This window comes from Sceloporus undulatus, chromosome 2, assembly GCF_019175285.1.
Source record: "Sceloporus undulatus isolate JIND9_A2432 ecotype Alabama chromosome 2, SceUnd_v1.1, whole genome shotgun sequence".
Lineage (NCBI taxonomy): Eukaryota > Metazoa > Chordata > Lepidosauria > Squamata > Phrynosomatidae > Sceloporus > Sceloporus undulatus.
In genome coordinates, this window is record NC_056523.1 from 297,452,086 (window position 1) to 297,475,393 (window position 23,308).

Genomic DNA, 23,308 nt, shown 5'->3' on the forward strand with positions numbered 1-23,308 from the left:
TGGAACACACTCCCTCGGAGTGTAGTGGCGTCTCCTTCCTTGGAGGTCTTTAAGCAGAGGCTAGATGGCCATCTGTTGGGGATGCTTTGATTTGGATTTCCTGCATGGCAGGGGGTTGGACTGGATGGCCCTTGCGGTCTCTTCCAACTCTATGATTCTATGATAACACATACATTGATGAAAAGAACCAGGACTGCCTGTGGCCCCTACTGAATGTACATAAAGGCAGAAATCAGTTGCTCAGCAATGTGTGGAATATGTCTCAATATATCTCCCTGGCTTCAGTTTTCAATGGCTCTTCCCAATCCTACATATATTTACAACCGTATGTGACTTGGCTCAGGACAAATAATTTGTTACACCAAACAGAATATCTTCTGCTCAAATCTTTTTAAATGGGTGATTTTTACTGGCAAATAATAAATAGTAGCTACTGTGTCAAAACTATCAAACCACATATATATAGAGAGAAGAAAACAATTGGACCAAATGCCGAATTCAAAGATATAGCTGTTTTAATTTGTAGAATCAGTATGCAGAGACATTTAGTAGCACCTTGGAGAATAACCGAAAGAAATTGGCAGTATGTGGACTGGATGGCCCTTGCGGTCTCTTCCAACTCTATGATTCTATGAGCTTTTGTAATTTTCAGTCTACTTCCTCAGATACACTGAGGGTTTAGACCAAATGCAGAGAAGGCACAGAAGACTCAAGGGTCTAAAAACTGTAGCCATTATTGTGTAAGTTAAGTGAAGACCCTTAAAACTGTAAGTAATACAAATACTACACAGAGACACCAATTAAGCAACTCCCTAAAGCTCAACAGCATGGATAACACCATAGTTAAGGTTAACTTTAATTACTGATCAGGGCTCATGTACATGCCATGGAATATACAAGGAGTTGACACTAGAGATTATGCACACCAATTAGAGCATTCCCCGAGTGGAGTTCTAGTCTGGACACTTCAGTTGGCAGAAAGAATGAATGTTTTTGCTGGTTCTCCTCTCCACTTGCAGTCTTTAGCACCACTTCCCACACAGCTCTGCAAGGGCCCCCAGCCCTTATCAGCACATTTGAGAAGATGGAGGCTGAAGAAGAGGTGAAACAGGTTATCTGTTCTAAACAACTTGCATGCTCTGAATTTTTTCTAAAGTGACAGAGAAGACCTATTTTAGATGGTTCAGTCTCTATACCTCAGCTCTAGTTTAATCAAGGATAACAATGTAACTTGTTCAATGCTTATTTAAAAAAAAGTTTAAGAAAAACCCTTCATTCTGAATAGTTACCCCTTCTTACCAAAATCAAATGGAAATTACATTTGATATATAACTAAATAGCAATAGCAAATACATTTCTATAGTGCTTATCAGTGAACTAGCACCCTCTAAGCCGTTTACAAGATGTAAGCCAATTGCCCCCAACAAGCTGGGTACTCACTTTACCGAGCTATGAAAGGATGGAAGGCTGAGTGGACCTTGAAGCGCTCCTCTAAGATTGAACTTACAACGTTGTGGCTGCAGTACCAGCATTTAACCACTGCGCCAACAGGACTCCTTGTACAAGTATAATTTACATGTAATTTATATGCAGAAAAAGAGCTTGAAAAGTTCCATTGTGCAGTACAGATTGATGTTCCCAATTCTTGAATTTAGGTCCTGCAGTTTTTTGCATACATGGGGCGGGTCCCAGAAAGGAGTTGCCCCCCCCTCCCCGGATACTATATTATTTTTAGTTTTTTGTGGGTTTTTCTGGCTATGTGGCCGAAAAACCCACAAAAAACTATAGATGCCGCCAATGAAAGCCTTCGTCTTCACATATATTAGTTTTATTTCACCTTTAATATTAGGTTTTTGTATATCTTGGTATTTAGTATATATACTTATATTATTTAGCACTAATGTCTACTACAGAATGATTTTGGGATGTATTTAAGCTGGCAGAGGAAGCTTTAAAACAGGAGTGGGGGAAAGTCTGGCCTGTGTGAGCCCCCCACCCCTGCCAAAGCTGTAACTGAGGTCCTTAGCACTCCCTCAATTGATTTTTCTCCCTCAGTGCACTATGGATCACAACAAGGGACTCAGAATTTAACCTCTGGGTCATTACCTGTTGAAAAAAAACATGCCCACTAGGAAGCATAGGAGGCATAAATTTGGGGGGATATTTTCTCCCAGGATTGCGTGGTATGGTCCTCTACGTTTCCTGGGGAGCTAATGCAGTCCTCTAATCCTATCGGTTTAACTCTTTCCACACATGAATATTGATGCCTCTTTATGTTAAGCAAAGCCTGTTTCTCATGTTAGTGTGTCACATACAACAATGTTCTCACAACTCGTTGAGGTCTAAAGTTTTCCCAAATACGTATGACTACTTGATTATTGTGGGAGAGGCAGAATATAAATAAAATGTATTATTATTATTATTACTACTACTACTACTACTACTAAAACCTGTTCTGAGGTTTTCAATAACATTTCTTTCCTCCTCTCACACAGGCATTGTTTCCAGTCTCCTCTCCTTATATGTGAAAGAGGAAAGAATAGTGCTGAAATCTGTTCATGGCTTGCCACTGTTTCCCATTGTCTGAATTGGGCCAATGTATAAGTGTTTTGCAAGTTTCATTTTCAAAAAGGTAAGTATCTTACAAGAACCTCAGGAAGAAATCAATGAGCAGTCACTGCAAGGAGCAGGACAATCTGATGAACTCTGATTGAAGAACACTACTGTTCAGGAAAGATAAAATGAAACTCCCTGTGAAACTTGGGCAAACTGCCATCAATTCAGTAAAGCAAAAGAAAGGCCAAAGCTTGATCAAGTTAGTAATGGCAAACAAAAGCTAAGGAATTTAAGCAGACAGTCATTAGGCATTTCTACTCCATTTCTGCTACACATTAAGTATGAATGTTGCTGTAAACATTCTCCATTCATGCTCAGACAGCCACTTGATAATGGATTCACAGTTTAAGAGTTCCCTTGTTTATACATAAGTCCAATATGGGAATCTGGGAATGTCCAATATGAGGTGGGGGAGCTGAAACATTTGTTTTGAAATACAAGACTTGTGCAATGCTTCCTCACTCCTAAAAAATAAGAGGAAATCTTAGAATAGGCTAAACAATAATCGAAGATCTGAAAAACACATATCTGATCCTGTGATCTACGTGTTGACAAGTTGTTGGTCTCCATCACTCCACAGAGCACAGATACCAGTTTCAGATTCTTCTACTTGACTGCTCTCATCAGATAAAGCATCAAAGATTTAATTTAACAGTTTCAGCTTTATTAAGCTGTCACAGGAGTAGCCCCCACTTTGATAACAGTAACTGTGCCAATTATGGCTTGGTTTAGAGTTGACAAGTATAATGATTTATTCGTGGCACACGAGAAGCAATAAAAGGTTGTTTTGCATTACTGGATTTTTTTGAAAAAAATGAAGATTTTTTTTTCATTTAATTTGTCACTTAGCTTTTGCTAAGAGGACATTCAAATTGCAGTTAAAAGGCAAATGGGGCTTTTAGTTTAAAACCATAATCCCCATATTTAAATGATCGGTAATGGTGCAGCGTTCAAGTGGAGAGCGCTATTGTCTCTCAGTGGGTCCCAATAGTGACATGTGACATTTGTATTCAGTCCCTGTATTATCCATGTGGCTAAAGGGCTTCCAATTTCATATCACAGCCAGGAGCCTGTAGAAAATACCAATTAACTTGCAGATCCCATTTGCTGACAAAACTGAGCCTCTTCTCTGTGTTTGGCATTGGGTAGCACTCAGCATTTAATTCCAAAGCACAGCCTTGCAGAAATGTGATCCCCACATACAGTCACAAAGCTGAATCTTTCCCCCCGTTACCAACTAAATAAAAATGTTTTTCATTTCATCAGCCCAGAAACAACTTACATTTAAATTTTTGACACATGACAGTTAAGGAGATATTGCAAGTTGCAATCTCCAGGAACTAACTGAACTACAGACAAGGACAGTTATTCCAAAGAAGGGGGGAATAACAGTCTGACCTTTTTGTGAAATCAGATAACAGCTTGCAACAGGCACTAGTTTATATGTATTCATGCATACCACTCCTCTAAATTTTCTAGTTTCATAAAATGAGCATTCAAAGACAAACTAAATATTTCAAAGGTTATCGCTTTAGCTAGGAATGTGCATCATGCTGCCCTCCAGATGCTGTTGGACTGCAATTCCCAGCACTGGCTACACTAGTTGATTGCTGGGACTTGAAATCCAACAACCTCTGAAGGACCACATAATTCCTACTCCTGCTTTTAACTTCCTGCCAACTGACAGGGACTTTGAACAAAATCTGCTTGTATCAATGTTTAAAAAGCATCCATACACTATGTTGCAAAAGCATCTTCATTCATAAGATGATCTTCACATGTATTTTTTTCAGAATTACTCTGCGCATCATAACCAATTGGCTAAACCCTGTATCCATGTATGTATGTAGGGATGAAACAGTAAATAAACTTGCTGCCAAACTCTGAACCACTGTTGAGTTAGTAAGTAAAGACACTGGCAGTTACCAGTGACTCCACAACATGTTCCTATCTGTACAAAACAGACCTTGCCTGAGTTACATGCAAACTAGATTAGAGCAGCAAGATTTATATCAGGCTCACTGTAACTATAGTTTGGAAGCTTTAACTGGCACCGAATGCAACTGTCCAAAAGATTGCAAAAGGTACAGTACTGTATTAGCAATTTTTATGTCTGCTTCACTGGTTGTCAGTGGGCTTCTGCAGCAAGTTCATTTAAAGTTATCTTTTAAGACCTTCATAGTTTATGTGAAAGACTGCCAACACCCATGGAAACCTTCCCAGAGATTAAGACTCTAAGGATTGTGTTCACAAGTATTTGAGTAGGTTCATCAGATTGCCAGGCCTAAATGACAAGACTTTCTTGGTGGTGAATCCAATATAACGGAAGTCCTTCATAGGGTCTAGCCCTTTTCGCTGTAAGGTTTCAAACAGGTTTTAATATTTACCTGATGAATCTGAGTTTGGCCTAACCACTAGTTTTTTCCAAGCCACCCTCCTATAATGCTTTGCCTTTGAGACCCCCTCCCCATTTTGCATTCATGGAATAGGTGGCTTGGATCCAAACATAGCCTATTTCCATCATTTACTTCATCATCTTCCTGTCACTGCCATTTTCTTTTCCTCACTGCTTGAACAACAAGATGCTGATATTGTCATGTTAACACTACATATACATATCCACAGACACAAAATCTGATAAATGTTATATATCCTGTGCATAAAAGTTTACAAATACATCAGCAATACAAACTACAGTTGAAAGAGGCATAAAAACTATTTGATCAGCAAACAATAATGCATCTGAGGAAGCAGACTGAAGCCTACGAAAGTTAATGCTGCCTATTTCTTTCTTTTGGTTAGTCTCAAAGGTGCTACAAGATCTCTCTACATACTCATTCTACAGACTAACACAGCTGTATATTTGAATTATTAAATCAATGTATTCAAATTCAATAAAATCTGAACTTTTCATAATCAGTCCCTGGGCTAATAGAAGTTACAATTTGGCACCAGATGGCAATCTAAGGCTCAAGTGTCATCTTGAACAAATAACACCACAATTATGCCAAATGTTAAATTGAAGGACTAAAGCAACAACTAGCTATTTTTCACTGAATGGGAAAAAGCTTTTTTTGAGTCAATTTCTGATACTGTAAGCCATCTATAAAACCAATATGCCTCACTTGGAATCACATGTGTAAGCTATCCAAATAAGATCACAGCATCTGTTATATAACTGCATCCCATCAGTTCTAGGAAACGTATATTTCAAAGTAATCACTTCTCTTTTCCCTTGGTTTAACTACTGGTGTCTTTCACATGTAATTATCTCTGTTGAAACAGCAACTCTCCCCATATCTTAATGGCCAACCTTGCTAGCTAGACCTTTTAGTCCTGTAAAGGAACTTAAGTTACAGACTCCTTTGTACTATGATGCACTATAAAAATACTGAATGAATTGCACCTTCAAAGGAAGTGCTCTCATTGTTCATCTGACTTTGGGAATGTTGCTAGCATTTGGCCAAACTTCAACTAACATCTTAAGTTAGCTTAGCTCAGCCCTCATGAAAAGCTTACTGGTTCAAGAAGCTAAACCATTTTTTTTAAACATTACTTTTTAAAAGTGACTTCGTCCCCATGGGGGGAAAGGTAGCCAAACCTGTCTCATCCAGGGGAATTTCTAACACGTACTTATGAAAACTTATCTAGTTGACTCGAGGGACAGCTTGTGAGCATGTGTGAACATGTGAATAGAATCTAGCTTTATTTTATTTTTCTTTTGATGTTTGCTGAAATTATCTATAGTCTCTGGATGTTTTTCAAACTGTATTTATCAACAAAAGAAAAAAATTCTTCTGCTTTGCTGAAATGTGAAACACGTTACAATTCAGAAACCACCAAAATGTTCTATAATCATTGTTTTTAACAAGAATGGGTAAGGGGGGAGGGGGGGAGGTTAGAAGAACTCCAGTGCCCCCATATAGAGTAATCTCACATTGTTGAAAAATAAATCTTCTCCAAGGACTCTCTGAATAGCATCTGTTGTATTTCAGATTTTTACTGTACATTACCCAGAAAACATTGGTCTGGGGGTGAGGGTTTAAAAGTGTGATAAACAAAATACATGAACAGTGTCAAGGAATGAAAAAATATCAAGTATGAAAGAACTGAGGCATGGCCTAGAGGAGTAATTTTTTGACTGAACTCAAACGCACCTTTACAAGATGGGGAAAGTAAATCTTCCCAGGTTAGCTGTTCTATAGCATCAGCTCATCACCATGCAGCAGGTAAAGTGTAATGACCTTATCAATGACCTGGATGACAGAATTGGGAGCACACTTATCAAATTTGCAGATGACACCAAATTAGGAGGAATAGTTAATACTCCAGAGGACAGGACCAACATTCAAAATGATCTGAATAGACTAGAAAGCTGGGCCAAAGCTAACAAAATGAAATTCAACACAGAGAAATGTAAGGTACTGCACTTAGGGCAGAAAAATGAAATGCACAGATATAGGATGGGAGACACATTGCTGAATGAAAGTACATGTGAAAGAGATCTAGGAGTCCAAGTAGACCATAAGTTGAACATGAGTCAATAGTGGGATGCGGCAGCTAAAAAGGCCAATGCAATTCTAGGCTGCATCAATAAAAGTATAGTGTCTAGATCAAGAGAAGTAATAGTGCCACTGTATTCTGCTCTGGTCAGGCCCCACCTGGAATATTGTGTCCAGTTCTGGATGGCCCTTGTGGTCTCTTCCAACTCTATGATTCTATGATTCTATGAATAGAGAAAACCACACCATATATTTATGGGGCTGAACATTTCCAACTAGCTCAACCCACTCCACCCCACTGCCTTGCTACTTCATAAAGCCTGCTATTTGAAGATAATATTGGGAGGGTGCTTGCTGGAGAGACTGAATAATATCAACAGTGAGTGCATGTGTTGCTTGAAGGAAGATTGGAAGTCTCCAACTGCCCAAGTGAGAGATAAAAGCAACTAAGAAAGGAGATTCACATGACACAGAGGAGTGACAGGTGTGAATTCTAATGAAAATTTTTTACCCTATTGTGGAAAACCTATGTGTTGCCTCTGCATGTAATACAGTGGACCCTTGTTATACGCTGGGGTTTGGTTCCAAGATCCCCCATGTATAACAAAATCCGTGTATGCTCAAGTCCCATTACATATAATGACATAGCAAAATGGTGTCCCTTATAAAAAATGGAAAATCAAGGTAAATTTATACTTTTTTGGAACCTTTTCAAACTGTGTATGCTTAAATCCGTGTATAAAAAATCCGTGTATAAGAAGGGCCGACTGTATATCTATTTGATGTTAGGTTTTGTTCTCTTTCCTGTTTACTTTTAAGATGCTGGGTAAGACATTTTAATTGTATGCTGATTTGCTACACATACATATATTTCTCCTGTCTACAGCCTGTTCGTGCCTACTGAAAACCAACACTTTTCTGGAATGAATCTGGATGAAGGTGCAGATTTTGATGGTGTGGAGGAAGAAGGGAGGATCACTCTCCCACTGCACTGACAGGAGCAATTTTGTTAGCAAGAAAACCTATTCGGCTACTACCATGAAACTGCTTAGCCTCTAGTTGAGAATGCATTGCACTAGAATACTTCAGAGACTTAAAATTACCTAACACAGGTGAACTTAAGTGCCTATGTGTCTAACAGTTGGCTAAAAAAAAAAAGTAAAGTCCAGTGCACAAAGCCTGACCACTTAAATCGTATGCTGCACAGCCATGCTGATTGCTTCACGCAATGGTGTCTCCTGCCCTTCACTCTTCCTGCACTAAGAGTGGTGGTTGGGAAATTCTTGTGTGGCTTGGGTGCAGGGCATCTCTTCTGAGGTTTGGAGCAGTGCCATTTTTTAGGACAGACTGATTCCTGAAGCAGAATGGAACGTAGGTTCTTACCTGATTACATCCCTTTCCATCAGAGAAGATCCGAGCATCCTTAATACTGGGTAACTCCGCCTCATTGGCACCTGGTAGGCAGGGAGACAAAAAACAAAGACCAGGGGCCGGGCCCCTTCTCCATGGGCGGAGTGACCCCTCGAGACCGCAGACAAAGATCAGCTGAGAACTGTTGAGGCCTCACTTGTTTTATTCATTTTAATTTTTCTATATATATATTTGTAAGGAAACCTTAAACGAATCAATAATGGCCTTCCCTATTGAGAACATGAACCAATCCGATGGTCTTTTGACCGTGGATGTCAGCAGGAAAAGAACGGGTGGGGAAGGATGCTCGGACCTTCTCTGCTGGAAAGGGACGTAATCAGGTAAGAACCCACGTTCCATTTCCCAGCAGAGAAGGAGCCGAGCCTCCTTAATACAGTGGTGCCTCGGGTTACGAAATTAATTCGTTCCGCCATTCCTTTCGTAACCCGAAAATTTCGTAACCCGAAACACTTTTCCGTTAGCACTGGAAAGCCTATAGCTGCACTTTGCAGCATTTGAATTTCGCGCCGAAATGAATTTCGTAACCCGAAAAATATTTCGTAACCCGAAACAGTTTTTGCCAATCCAACTTTTTCGTATCCCGGAAATTTCGTAACCCGATCATTTCGTATCCCGAGGCACCACTGTACTGGGATTTACACAAGCCTAACCCTCATTCAGGGAGGGCCTGCTGACCCCACAGACAAATCAGCGACTATTTGTTGAAGCACCCTGCGGCCAAAGGCAGCCTCAGCAGACTGAAAAATGTCAAGCTTGTAGTGTCTTATGAACGTGGAGGGAGACTTCCACGTGGCCATTCTACAAATCTCGGCCAAAGGGGCGTTAGTGGAGAAGGCTGCTGAAGTGGCTGCACTTCTAGTGGAGTGGGCAGTGATGCCCTCCGGTGGTAACAGGTCTAGGGCTCTGTAGCAGGCACAGATACATTCCCTAATTCCATCTTGAAAGCGTAGAAGTCAAAACCTTTTTGCCCTGGGACCTCGGGTGGAAGGAGACGAACAGGGCTTCTGACTTTCTAAAACCAGCAGTCCTTTTGAGGTAAATCTTGATGGCTCTGCGCACACCCAGCGTGTGCCAGATCCTCTCTAGGTCCTTAGATGGCCGTGGAAAGAAGGAAGGGAGTATGATGTCCTGAGAAGAGTGGAAGACTGAGTTCACCTTGGGGATGAAAGACGGGTCTGGTCGAAGTATGACGGAGTCAGGTCTGAACATGCACAGTTCTTTTCTAACGGATAGAGACCCCAGCTCAGAGACGCGATGCGCTGACGTTACGGCTGTGAGGATCAGCATCTTAAAGGTGAGAAACTTGAGAGAAGGGCTCAAAGGGTTGTATCGTCAAGGCCTTTAGGACCTTATGAAAGTCCCATGAAAGAAAACGATGTTTAGTTGGAGGTGATGTGTTGGAAATCCCCTTGAGCAACCTTCGAATGTGGGGGTGCTGGGAAATATGGGCCGCCTCATCGTGGGGCAGGATGGACATAATGGCTGAAACCTGTCTCTTAACTGTGTTAGGATGGAGTCCCTGGTCAACGCCGTCCTGGAGGAACTGGAGAAGCGTGGAGACCGTAATCCGAATAAAGTCTCTATTTTTTCGCTTGCACCAACGCTTGAAAACCTTGAATGTATATTCATAGATCTTGATGGTAGATGCCCGTCTGGATGCCAGAATGGACTCAATTACCTCTAGGGAGTAGTCATACCATGACAGCATGAGGCGCTCAATTTCCAGTTGTGAAGCTGAAGCCAGGTTGGGTCTGGGTGATGGACTTGACCCTGAGTCAGCAGGTCCAGTCTGGTCGGAAGAGGAAGACTGTTGGTGACCAGGCTGAGAATCTCTGAAAACCAAGGCCGGCAAGGCCATGCTGGGGCCACCAGGATGACTTCCGCTCTGGATCTCCAAACCTTGGCCAGGAATCTCGTCAGCAGGGGAATCGGCGGAAAGGCATATAGGAGACCCGTCGGCCAGTGGCAGTTGAGTGCGTCAAAGTCCTCCGACCCCTGGGTCCGAAATCTCGAGAAGAACCTGAGGGTCTTGGTGTTGGCTGGCGACTCAAACAGGTCCACTATCGGGTGACCGAACTCTTGACTGATTAACTGGAACACTTCTGGGTGAAGACTCCACTCTCTCTGATCTATGTCGGTCTGACTTAACCAGTCTGCTTTTGAGTTTAGCTGACCTTGAAGATGTTCGGCCTCCAGGGAGAGCAAGTTGATTTCCACACAGGACAGGAGGATCTGGGTCTCGTTCATCAGGGACCGCGATCTGTCAGTTGACATGGGCCTTGGCCGTGATATTGTCCGTCCTGATGAGAACAGGCTTGTGAAGAATCAGCTGTTTGAAGGAACGGAGCACCAATCTGATCGCTCAAAGTTCTAGTCAGTTGATGCTGTGGCTCTTTTCCTGACAGTTCCAACGGCCCTGAGCTAGATGGGGCCCGTAGAGGCCCCTCAGCCCTGAAGACTGGTGTCCGTGGTGATCTGAACCTTTTCTGTCTCCCAGATGGGATGACCCTTCAGGATCGATGGTGAGATCCACCAATGGAGGGATCGAATCACTGATTCTGGGACCAGGATCCTCCTGGACCTCTTAAGGGCGATGGCTCATTGGTGGGGCAGGAGGAGCCATTGCAGGGGTCTTCAATGGAACCTCACCCAAGGCAGACACTTGATAGTGGCGATAATCAGACCCTGAAGGCGGGTGAGCTGTTGGAGACTGACCTGTGGTGAATGAAGGATCTTTTGAACCGATGATTGAATGGAAGTGATTCAGTCTGATGGAAGGCAAACTGACCCCATCTGGGGTGTCTATCTGGGCTCCCAAATGGAGAATCTGTTGGCTGGGGAGTAGAGAACTCTTTTCCAGATTGACCAAGAAGCCGTGGTGCTGAAGCGAGCTGAGGACCTTGTCGGTGTCGAGTTTGGCCTGTTGACTGGAGGGGGACCTGATTAGGAGATCGTCCAGGTAAGGGTGGACATGGATGCGCTGTGATCTCCAATGCGCCACCAAGGCCACCATGACTTTGGTAAAAACTCTGGGAGCCGAAGAAAGACCAAAAGGCAACGCTTTGTACTGGAAATGGTGTAGGCCATATTGGAATCGAAGGAAGCGCCAAGACGATGGGTGAATAGGGATATGCAAATATGCATCGTGAAGGTCCAGTGATGACAGAAAGTCTCTGGGTTGAAGGCTGTCTAGGATGGACTTTAGGGTTTCCATCCTGAATTTCCTCTTGCAAACGAAGGTGTTTAGACTTCTTAGGTTTAGTATGGGTCTCCATGACCTGTTCTTCCTGGGACTAGGAATAGCGTAGAGTAGCATCCTTGACCTCTCTGGTCGGATGGGACGGTCTCAATGGCATGGATGGCGAGCAGGCGGTCGATTTCTTCCAGTAGTAGGTGATGCTTCTCGGGATCGTTTGATTTGGGAAATGGGACGAACCTGCAGGAGGGCCTTTGGAGGAACTCTATCTTGTAGCCCTGCTGCACAGTGTCGAGGACCCACCTGTCGGAGGTGGATGTCTCCCAAACGTGACTGAACCATTGAAGCCTGCCCCCTACTGGAGGGATCCCGTCACTGCTGTTGGTTTTTTGGGGGAGGTTTGGAGCCACCTCCGCCTTTGGAAGAGAAGGGCGATGGGTTTTGCTTGAGAACTTGGAGTCTCCCCAACGTGGCTTGTTGGACCTGGACTCCCTGGCTCAAAAGGAGTTGGAGTTAAAGGGAAAGAATGACTGAGAGAAGCGAAAGGCTGAACGGTTTTTAAACCGTCTCCGATCCTCTTTTTTCTTTGCAGAGGGTAAGGCCTTCTTCTTGTCCTTTCCCTCCACTAAAACAGGGTCTAGCGATTCTCTGAATAGCTTAGAGCCTAGAAATGGAGTGAAGGCTAAATTTTGTTTGGACTTAGCATCTACACTCCAATTTTTTAGCCAGAGCTGGCGTCTGACCGCCATGGTCGCTGCCTGTGCCCTAGCGGTCTGCTGGATAGCATCGAGGGTGCCATCCGCTGCAAAAGCTGACGCCTTGATGATATTGATCGTCTGTTTGACCTTAGTGTCTGCATTGGGAAGGAGATCAAGCAGGTCTCTGACCACTGAAGGTTGGCGCGCATGACCATGGAGACGGTGGTATCTGCCCTAATGGCTATGGACATGGCCTCATGGGCCTTTTTGAGGGCCCCTTCAGCCCTTCTATCCTCCTGGTTTCTGAGGGTATCCTCTCTGTCTCTGCTGAAGACAGTGGACAAGACGAGAGCCAACACCAGAGCATCGACCACCGGGATCTTTAACCTATCCATAACAGTTAGCTGAAGGATATAGTGTTTCCGTGTAACACTATGATTGGGTCTGCTGGTGGCAGGTCTATTCCATTTGTCCTTGATAATCTGCATGATGTTAGAAGGACATGGAATCTCATGGATAGAGGGCGCTGTGACTGGGAATAAGTCCTCACTGACCCTGGGAAGGTCGGCCTCTGGGGGGGATCTGGATAGATGTTAGACAAACACCTAGTGTCTTGGTGGTCTTTTTAATTAACGGGGCATAGTCCTCAGGTCTGAATAAGTGAGAGGATATGGGTGGCTCCTTGGCGTCGTCTCCCTCATCGAGAGACAGTTTGCCCTCTTCAGGCTCGGAATCAGATGAATCTAGTGCAATCTCGGAGGTCTCGTCCTCCGAGGAATGAGCGGGGCAGGAGCGTTTGCGCTTTGTGGCGCTCCTGGCATGTCTGGGCCTTTTTGGTGGGGGGTGGAAAGAGTGCTCAGAGTCTGACCCTGAGCAGGATTCACCATCCCTGGACTCAGAGGAGACCTGCGTGGGCGGCAGGTCTGGAAGGTCTGAGCGGCCCCCGGACCCCTCACTGGAAGATCTACCTCTGTGGGGGGCAGCCTGTTTGCTTAGCTTATGGGCGCCCCCCTCCCTAGGAGTCTGCCTGGAAGGCTCCTGGGTGGGGTCCTTGGAGGATGATTGGGAGGCGCTGCGGCCCAGGGAGGGCGTGCGGTTGCTGGCCTGGTCTCTGAGGTGGTGGCCGCCACCCGAGTCGGAGCGCCCAAGATGGCTGACTTCCGGTTCCGCCACAAGATGGCAGCCCCCATGGCACACCACGCGGCCCTCCTGGCAGACATCCGAGTCCGCCTCAAGATGGCGGCCCCATGGCGCACCACGCGGTCATCCTGGCAGACTTCCGGGTCCACCTCAAAATGGCAGCCCCCATGGAGGACCACGTGGCCCTCCTGGCAGACTTCCGGGTCCGCGCCAAGATGGCGGCCCCCTTGGGGAACCATGCGGTCAAGATGGCTGCCCCCGTGGCCGCCGCCATGGCTGCTGCTGAGACGTCGGGGAAGCCGCGGAAGGGGCCTGCAGGCCACGCGGTCCCCGAACCCAAACTGCGTTCACAGAGGGAGTAGGAGCGAGGCCGCTGGCCAAAGCAGGGCCTGAAGGAGGGAAGGCGCCTGGCCACATCCATAAGGGCTCTCCTCCGGGAAAGAGGCCCCCACCCCATCCCGGCATGCAGGACCAGAAGGGGCGCAATCCCGCTGGGTCGCTCTCCACCCAGGACGCCCTGACGATGGTCGGGGCCTCCTGGAGTAGGAAGGACTTGAGCCACCGCACCATTCCCGGGGAAGGAGGGTTACTCACATCGTCCCTGGTGTCCTCAGAGGTTGAGATGGTGGGCTCTCCCATAATCAACCCTGACCGGGTCGTTTGGGAGGCTGCGGCCTCAGCAGCGGTAGGGAGGGGGTCCCCTCAGACGGCTGCTGCTGCGCTTCCACCAGCCGCTCCAGCGGGGGAGACCCAGGGCCCGCAGCCAGCAAAGCCGGGACTTGCCCGGGTTGGGTGGAAGCAGGCTCCCCAAAAGGGCTGGTTTCCCTGTCGCTATGCATGGCCTTAGGAAATGGGAAAGAAGGGGAAAAGGAAAAGTTTTTTTTTTTTTTTAAGGGCAAAGTGAAAGAAGGAAGGGAGGGAAAAGCCAGGCGAGCCAGGGAAGCCTAAAGCAGCGTCCAAATGGAGAAGCTCAGAAAGCAGAGAAAGATGTGTCCTACCAGGAGCGAGGCAGGAAGAAGACTGGGGTCTCGAGGGGTCACTCCGCCCATGGAGGCAGGGCCCAGCCCCTGGTCTTTGTTTTTTGTCTCCCTGCCTACCAGGTGCCAATGAGGCGGAGTTACCCAGTATTAAGGAGGCTCGGCTCCTTCTCTGCTGGGAAATCACTGGATTCTTCCTGCACCTCACTCCTGAAGCTGGAAATTGCTGTCTCCCACTCTAACAACAACCTTCTGTTTTGGGAGTTAAAAGAGAAGGAAGAATCCCTGGATTCTTCCTGCATCCCATTCCTGAAGCTGGAGGGTCTTGTGTCAACGGCTGACAGCAGCCTTCCTCACACTCAGTGGCTCCCTGATCCGTCTGCCTGCTCCTCTCTCTCACACAGATTAGGCCAGGCCATACCTGGAAGATGGAAGAACCCAGAAAGTCCTGCCATGTCTCTTGCTCGTCTCCCAGAGTGTGTTTGAAACTCAGCGGTAGGAGAAAGGAGAGGCCACATCTTCTCTTCCACTGAGTCCCTTGTGTCTTACGCTAATGCTAAGTCCTGTTTCTTCCCAAAAACAGATGTTTAGGGAGCAACAGGGCATTGCTAGGATGATGGCTGCGGTGTCATCCCATTTACATCCTGCATGCCACAAGGCTAGCGCAGGCAAGAGGCCTGTTATTTCTCAGTCAGTTACTTGGGTTCTGCTCCCAGAGTGACTGGGTGGCAAAAGGAGCAATGACCCATTGTTCTGAATGTGCAGTAGAACAGCAGACCTAATATCAAGAAATATATGTAGTGGTGGTGGTGTGCTAGAATTGTCATCCAAGAAAAAAGGGGGCAGTAGTGCAAAAAACGTTTGGGGACCACTGTTCTAGAGACTTACTAGATTTAGATTAATTAAATTAATATTCTTCTAGCTACAAGATAATATAAAAAGGGTTAATGGTTTTGTTGCAATTATTTTCTTTTAAAAGGTGACAGAGCTTCAAATCCTAAAATGTCCTCAACCACCTGTTTAATGTATTTTACAGCACAAACAACTTAACAGCACTATTCAGGGGTACAGCTGTAATTTTACTACATGGCCTGGAATAAAGTTTACAAGGAAGAAATGGTACCATTGCAGAATCATGTCCCTACTCCCAAGTCTTGTGAAGCAATCTGGAATAATTTGTGGTTGATGGTACTGAAAGCCACAAAGACAAGTCTGTTCAAGAGTCACATTCCACATTACTCTCAATACATGTCATTCAAGACCATTTTTATCCTGAACCCTGCCCTTAGACCAGGTATAAAACTGGTATCAAATAATCAGTTATATATCATCACCCATTCAGCCAAATCTACCAAGAATGGCATGCATATGGCTCACCTTTAGTCGCCTAGAACAAAACAGCTAAGAGAGTGAGGGATCTTCTAATTGCCTTTTCAGGGAAGTAAAGAAAGGCTAATATTAACCAATTCAAAATGGTGTCTCCTGCCAAACTTGCATTAGGAAGGATGGCATGAGTAAAACAGGCACGTAGTAGGGTCAACAGCCCCAAGCACTTAGCCTACATTCTCAGGTGTCAATAGGTAATATTCATCCAGTAAAAACAAACTAAGAGTCAGCTCTGGACACTTTTCTTCTAGTCCCTTTTACTATATCCAACTTGCAATTATCCAAGTCATTTTACTTACAAAGCACTCTGTAAAGTCATCATATTTCATCATGAAGGGTTCTGAAGTCACAGAAGGATGTCTGGTTGGAGCCACCCTTTTATCACAATGAAAAGGCCCCTAAGAGCTATTGTATCAACTACTTCATTATTATGCTGTAGATTTGCACAGAGCTGTACATACAAACAATAAAACAGATAAGAGTAAACCCACCCACGGCGTACAAGTTTTCAGTTTGTTGTTCTATCTTGAGTTCAAAAAACACAAAGAGATTATAGAGCAGCAGTGAGGGAAATGGTCCATGAGCCATATGCAGTCTCTAAAGCCCGTGAAGCTCTCTAAGATAGCTTCCATCAAAACAATTAATTTTCACTTTTGTTTTACCATGCGGATGCAGCATGCCAGCAATGTCGTAAAAATTGGCTGTAGGCCATCTTTACTGTAGAGATTTTCAACTCTAACATCAACCAGGGATTGATCTGTTCCTAGTTAAGGTATCACAGGCACTTCACCCATGGCTAATGCATCCTTTAAAGTACACGAGATACACATATGCTGGTCTTACTACAGATAGTAACTGGTGTTGAGTGGGTTTGGCCTAAGATTCTTAAGCATGGGATTCCTTAATGGCACACTCACAGGCACATAAGCAGTTGACTAATATCTACAGAATTCCTGCCCCAATTGTCCATTTTGAAATATACGTATTCAAAATAATGGTAAAGGAGATTGAATTTTTATCAGGCTCAACAGCTGTATTCCCTCCATCAACTATCCCTAAACTCCCCTTGTGTAGAGCTGACACCTACTAGGTCCAAACACCCCACTACTTTCACCCATCTAGATCCCCATAACACAACGTCACCATTAAATATAGAACATCCAAAAGAATGTTGATGGAATGTGTTGCCTGGATTCCCTTACTGATTGCTTGTCTACAGAGAAGATAAACCGAAATAGCTGCAGCTCATAATTTGTACCTCTGGACCTTCCAGTGTTATATTCATTTCATACTGAGCCATGTAAAAATAGGGAACTACCATTCCAAAATAAATCACACACCAAAATAACACTAGGTGTGAATTACAACTATGGCAGTTATCTCAGTTCCAGTTTCCATTAAACTGGATTAAGATACTCATAACACACCAGCACTTCTTTTGGGGGAAAAAACTTTACATTTTTCCAGTTTTCAAACAGATGATCATATTTGTCCCCTGATAAACTTTAGAACACACCTCAGCTGCTGCTATACACACCTAAAGTTCCTTAATGCACACTTAACTGTTCTTGGATTACAGAAGTCCCTGAAGTATTTGGTTAAATTGCCAAGTTAACAGTCTAATTTGGAGAATGACCTACCACCAGTCTAGATGAATTAATAGTGTTTTCACCTTCCTGTCTTCACCACCTCAAACCCAAGCACACACAAAACACACACAAAAGGCATCCTATTATATGCCGGCCCATGTAAACACAGCCACTTGACTAAAGTATGGACCTAGGGACCCAATGCAACACTATGCCACATGTCAAGTTTAAACAGAGGGCCACACAATTTTCCACACCAACTGAGAACTAATGGCTAAAAGCTGCATGTCCTTTCATAGACATTTTTGGAATCAAGAGATAGGCAGACCTAAGCAGAAAGGTAAACATTTACTATTAATAGCTGCAAACCTAGCCCTTGTTAATACAATGGATTACTTATTACCTAGGAAGTGTTTATATTCCAGCTCCTACTATTAAACATTCATGTAGTAGTTATTTTTGGCTACATGTCCTTGACTTTAGCAAAACTGCACTGGTTTTGCCCATAAAAACAAAGTACCCAGGCTGCCATATTTCTCAGAAGGGGGCAACAGTTCCAAGCTTTGCTAACAAGAGCCAGTGTTTCTCAAAACTCTGAACTGTTTCCATCACTTAAAATCTGCAAAAGAGTCCTTTGCATTTACCTAGTTCATCCCACAGTTGCCTGTATTTGTCTGTCATTGCAGTCCCTTGTTGCCTCCAAAGCGACAGGCGAGGGTCAGCCATGAACTGTTCTGTAATCAATGTCAACATTCGAGCACCATTTGAATCTCTCATCTTTAACATCTCTCGCACCTAAAATATAGAATAGCAGTGTAACAAAAATAAAGAACATGTTATAAGAGAAATGCAATATCCTACAATTTAGTGGGGGGGGGAGAGAATCTCTCTCACACATACTGAAGGAAATCATGTAGACACTGGAGACATCAAGGAAAACAGAAGATTATAGATATTGTGATTTACTGTCAACTGTAAACTAAACAGTTGCCTACAGATGTAAGTGCATACGACTTACTGAAAAGTGAACAAAACGTATAAGAAATAACTCAAAGTAAAAGAAGTATGGCAGGGTTGGACTTTATTTTAACTGTGGTGGACCTATTCCATACAGTACTGAGAAACTGAAAAAAACTGCTATGGAGCTTTCAATATGATCTTTCGCTAGCTCCAAAACTATAGCTTTTGACTTACACACAAGGAGGATCAATAAGGGAGAAAGAATTCTTTAAAAAATATTATTCTAGCAACTGACAGAAGAGCACATTCAACATATCACAAAAACGAAATTTGTAAGATGTCAGGTATGGACGGAATGGCTATATGATCTATGGACAACTGCCATATTTATTGTCAAATACAGAGCAGGACATTAGATAAATTTTAATTTAAATAAATTGGGTTGATCAATATCTAGAATGAAAGAAATAAACACTACAACATACAAATTGTTTTATGCTGTAGAGACAGCCTTCCTGTGTGTAGTGTGCCCTTCTTTTATGCAGGGGATCCATTCCGCCCCCCCCCCCCACATAAAACAAAAACACATATGCTCGAGCCCCATTGAAAGTAATGGGGCTCATGCTCGCGGCAACTTTGTTGCATGGATTACCAGCTATTAGCAAATGTAGATATGGGTTCTGATATAACCATAATATGGAGTATTAATGACATGAATTGAGAAATGCTCACAGTACAGGAGGAACTTCATGCTGTTTCACTGTGCTTCGAAAATATGTGTTGCAAAAAACATTATTGGCAAAACATAGTGTGTAGCTTGTCCTCTTGCAGCAAAAGGGACTACATCCAAATTATGTTGTCCAAATTTCCCTCGGTCATATTGAATATGCGCACATTTAATAAAAGAAACAACCTTTAACATTTTTTCCTTCCATGATTTTATCCTTTGGGCTCTGGAAGTGTTACTAAAATTTTTAAAGAATGTATTGAAAGGGGAAAGTATGGGCAGTGTTATCACTGTGAGAAAGCTGCTAGGCAGACACACAAACCATTGTATACCAATATCCATTATACCAATTCAGTCTTAGACTTGAGCATCCACAGATTTTGGTATCCACGGGGAGGGGGGGGGGTGTCCTGTAACCAACCCCCTAGCAGATTCCAAGGACCCGGAGTACACAGATCTGGGGCGCAGCTGGCTTGACATTACATTATTCCAACATCAATAACCTGCAGTTGTGCTACCCAAGTTCCAGGTAACAAATTGCTCTAATTTGGGGCTGTTATTTGATTACTGATTTCTGACTTTAACATTCCACTCTGGACCAAGTTAAGTATGGCAGTTTTCTACCTGACTTCTTCAGATTTTCTACAAGTAGCTTCTACGTCCATCACAGGTCTAATGTGTATATACCCAATAGCAGAAGCATGAAACTTCACTACTGGCCAATAAGCAGAGTTAATTTTAGCCCATGACTGCAATACTACAGGTTCTTCTCTAGGGCCATTATTTATCTGTGATTTATATTCAACCTTTTCTCCATAAGTGGATTACAACAACATTAAACAAAACATAAATTGAATATAAGCGGAACAGATATGTATATGTATACACACACACACGTAAAAGAAAATATACCACTTGCCCAGTTAGAAGCTCCTTCTAGAGCAGGGGTAGGCAACCTGCGGCCCGCGGGCCGGATGCAGCCCGGCAAGGCCTTGGGACCGGCCCCAGCCCGGTCCTGCCGCCGATTGCCGCCGGAGCCTTTGGCCTCTCGCGTGAGGGCATGGGGCCTTTGGCCTATCAGGAGGAGGCGGGCAAGGGGAGGCAAGCGGCAGGCAAGGGGCGCAAGCAGCGGGCAAGGGGGGCAATTGTCTATAGAAGCCTCCAAAACATGCATTTGTATTAACATTTTTTTAAAAACCAGCAAATTTTTTTGCGTGTCCTCCATTTTTTTTTTTTTTTTAAAAGTGTCCTCCATTTGAAAATTTTGTCCCACATTTGTCCCGGTTTATTTATTTATTTATTTATTTATTTTAAAGAAAAATTATTTAATTATTTTTTTGCTTCGGCCCCCCCAGTTGTCTGAGGGACAGCAACCTGGCCCCCGGCTCAAAAAGGTTGCCTACCCCTGTTCTAGAGCAAGTGAGATCAGTTGTTAAAGGCCCACTTGAATGTAAAGAAAATTAAACCATCTTTGCCTATTGGTGGAAGTACAACAAGGAGGAAGACTGCCTATTCTGGCTCACTGGGACAGTTTGGGAGTGATCACTGAGAAAGCAACTGAGAGAACTTTTGCATCTCACTCGGTGCTGCCACCTTCTCAACTCCAAGTCTTCCTATGCTGGGCCAGATTTACTTAAGGTAGGCCATTACAAAATATGGCCCTGACTGGAAGTGGGGAGGTGAATCGGATATGGGGAAGGAGGGGGTGAAGGAAAGGGGGGATGGGATTTGGGTATGGGATGCACAAATTGGAGCCATTAGAAACAGAAATAAATTGGATTGTGTCAAATGAACTGAAAATTTCAACTTGAAACAAGGAGAGTTGGTTTTATCTTAGAAAGCCCTTTCATTCTCTATTTAGCAGAGCTGGGGGCTTCGCCACTGCCAGTACCCAAACAGCCTGTAAGACAATTGGCTTGGCAACCTGAAGACAACTGATTATAAACCCCTCATTTGCTAGTTGTTCAATCAGAGTTGTTCAGGGTAGTCAGGGAGCTGACTCAGCTCCCTCCCGCCCTGAACCAGATCCTTGAACCTTCTAAGGCCTGCTGCGACCAATTTAATAACTTCTGCGCGGATAAAACCTCTCGGATAAGCGAAGGTCTTAATGCCGACATTCAAGCAGAACCTAATGTAGAGGTGTCCAGAGCCTCCGTAGACCTCATTAAACTGGATCGGTTTGAGTTAGTAAGTACCGATGATGTGGACAAGATCCTCGGAAGTGTTCGGAAGACGACCTGCTCTCTTGATCCCTGCCCCTCATGGCTAGTGGCCCAGGGGGGACCGGCAGTAACTTTATTGTTACGCCGGATCATTAATACATCCTTGAGGGAAGGGCAATTTCCATCTGATCTAAAATTGGCCATTGTAAAACCTTTATTAAAAAAGCCCTCCCTCGACCCCCTGGTACATAATAATTATCGGCCAGTCTCGCTGCTGCCATTTTTGGGGAAGGTGATCGAGAGGGCGGTTGCAATCCAGCTTCAGGCGGTCTTGGATGAAACGGATTATCTGGACCCATTTCAAACTGGTTTCCGGGCGGGTTACGGGGTTGAGACGGCCATGGTCGCCTTGGTCGATGATCTCCGTCTGGGCATTGACAGGGGAAGCGTGTCCCTGTTGTTGCTCTTGGACATCTCAGCGGCTTTCGATACCATAGACCATGGTATCCTTCTGGAGCGCCTGGTAGAGGTGGGAATCGGGGGCACTGCGCTCCAGTGGTTCCGGTCCTACCTCTCTGGGAGGTCCCAGATGGTGCAGCTGGGAGACGTGTGCTCCAATGAGAGGGCCCTTAAAACTGGGGTCCCTCAAGGAGCCATTCTGTCTCCCATTCTATTTAACATTTACATGAAACCGCTGGGAGAGATCATCCGGAGACATGGAGCGTGGGGTTATCAGTACGCTGATGACACCCAAATAATTTTCTCTATGTCTCCGATTGATGCAGTGACTGAGGATGGCGTCTCTCCTCTCGTGGCGTGCCTGGAGTCAGTAATGGGCTGGATGAGGGAAAACCGACTCAAGCTGAATCCAGAGAAAACGGAGGTACTTGTGATAGGTTCCCCTGGTCCAGGAATGGTGGTAGTTCCACCTGTCCTGAACGGGGTCACGCTCCCTGTGAAGGACTCTGTGCGCAGTCTGGGGTTGCTTCTTGACTCGTCGCTTCACCTGACTGCTCAGGTGAATGCGACGGTCAAGAGCACCTGTTCTTTTTAGATTGTAAGCCTGAGGGCAGGGAACCGTCTAACTAAAAGGATTGCATGTACAGCGCTGTGTAAATTTACAGCGCTTCATAAATAAAGGTTAATAATAATAATAATAATAATCAGCTTCGGCTTATTTGGCAGCTGTGCCATACCTGGCCCAGAGGGACCTTGAAACTGTTGTACATGCTCTGGTAACCTCGAGATTGGATTTCTGCAATGCACTCTACATGGGGCAACCCTTATACCAAACCCGGAAGCTACAAATGGTACAGAATATGGCAGCCAGGCTGGTTACTGGTACTTGCAGGGCCAGTCACATAACACCGGTGCTCCAAGATCTGCATTGGTTGCCTATTCGCTTCCGGGCACAATATAAGGTGTTGGTGATGACCTATAAAGCCCTAAATGGCTTGGGCCCAGGATACCTGAAGGACCGCCTCTCCCCGTACATTCCGTCCCGCACCCTCAGAACATCTGGGCAGCAATTACTTAGGGTGCCAGGGTCTAGACTTACCTCTACCACGAGGAAGTCTTTCTCCATCGCTGCCCCGGTCCTTTGGAACACGCTGCCCTCAGAGCTCCGCTCGGCCACCTCCCTGGCCCAATTTAGAAAGGATTTAAAAACCTTTCTGTTTAAGACCGCATTCCCCCAATCAGAGTCCTAGTAGGCCTCCCCTCCTTCGTATTCTGCAAGAGGATTGGCTAACGGGGCTTTTATCTTCTTTTATTACATGGATGTGTAGTTAATTCAAGATGTTTATTGTAACCTGTGTTGTTTTTATGATGTAAACCGCCCTGATCTCAGGAAGGGTGGTATATAAATAAAAATATTATTATTATTATTATTATTATTATTATTATTATTATTATTATTATTATT

General features: G+C 44.4%; 1 protein-coding gene across 1 annotated transcript in view; it reads right to left on the bottom strand.

Moving 5' to 3' along the window:
- The window catches only part of ZSWIM6 (zinc finger SWIM-type containing 6), a 136,240-nt gene that overhangs the window by 42,777 nt on the left and 70,155 nt on the right, over positions 1-23,308 (bottom strand). The window contains exon 4 of the mRNA XM_042455092.1: positions 18,180-18,330. Coding sequence (XP_042311026.1) covers positions 18,180-18,330 — 151 coding nt within the window. The remainder of the gene's footprint in view (positions 1-18,179; positions 18,331-23,308) is intronic.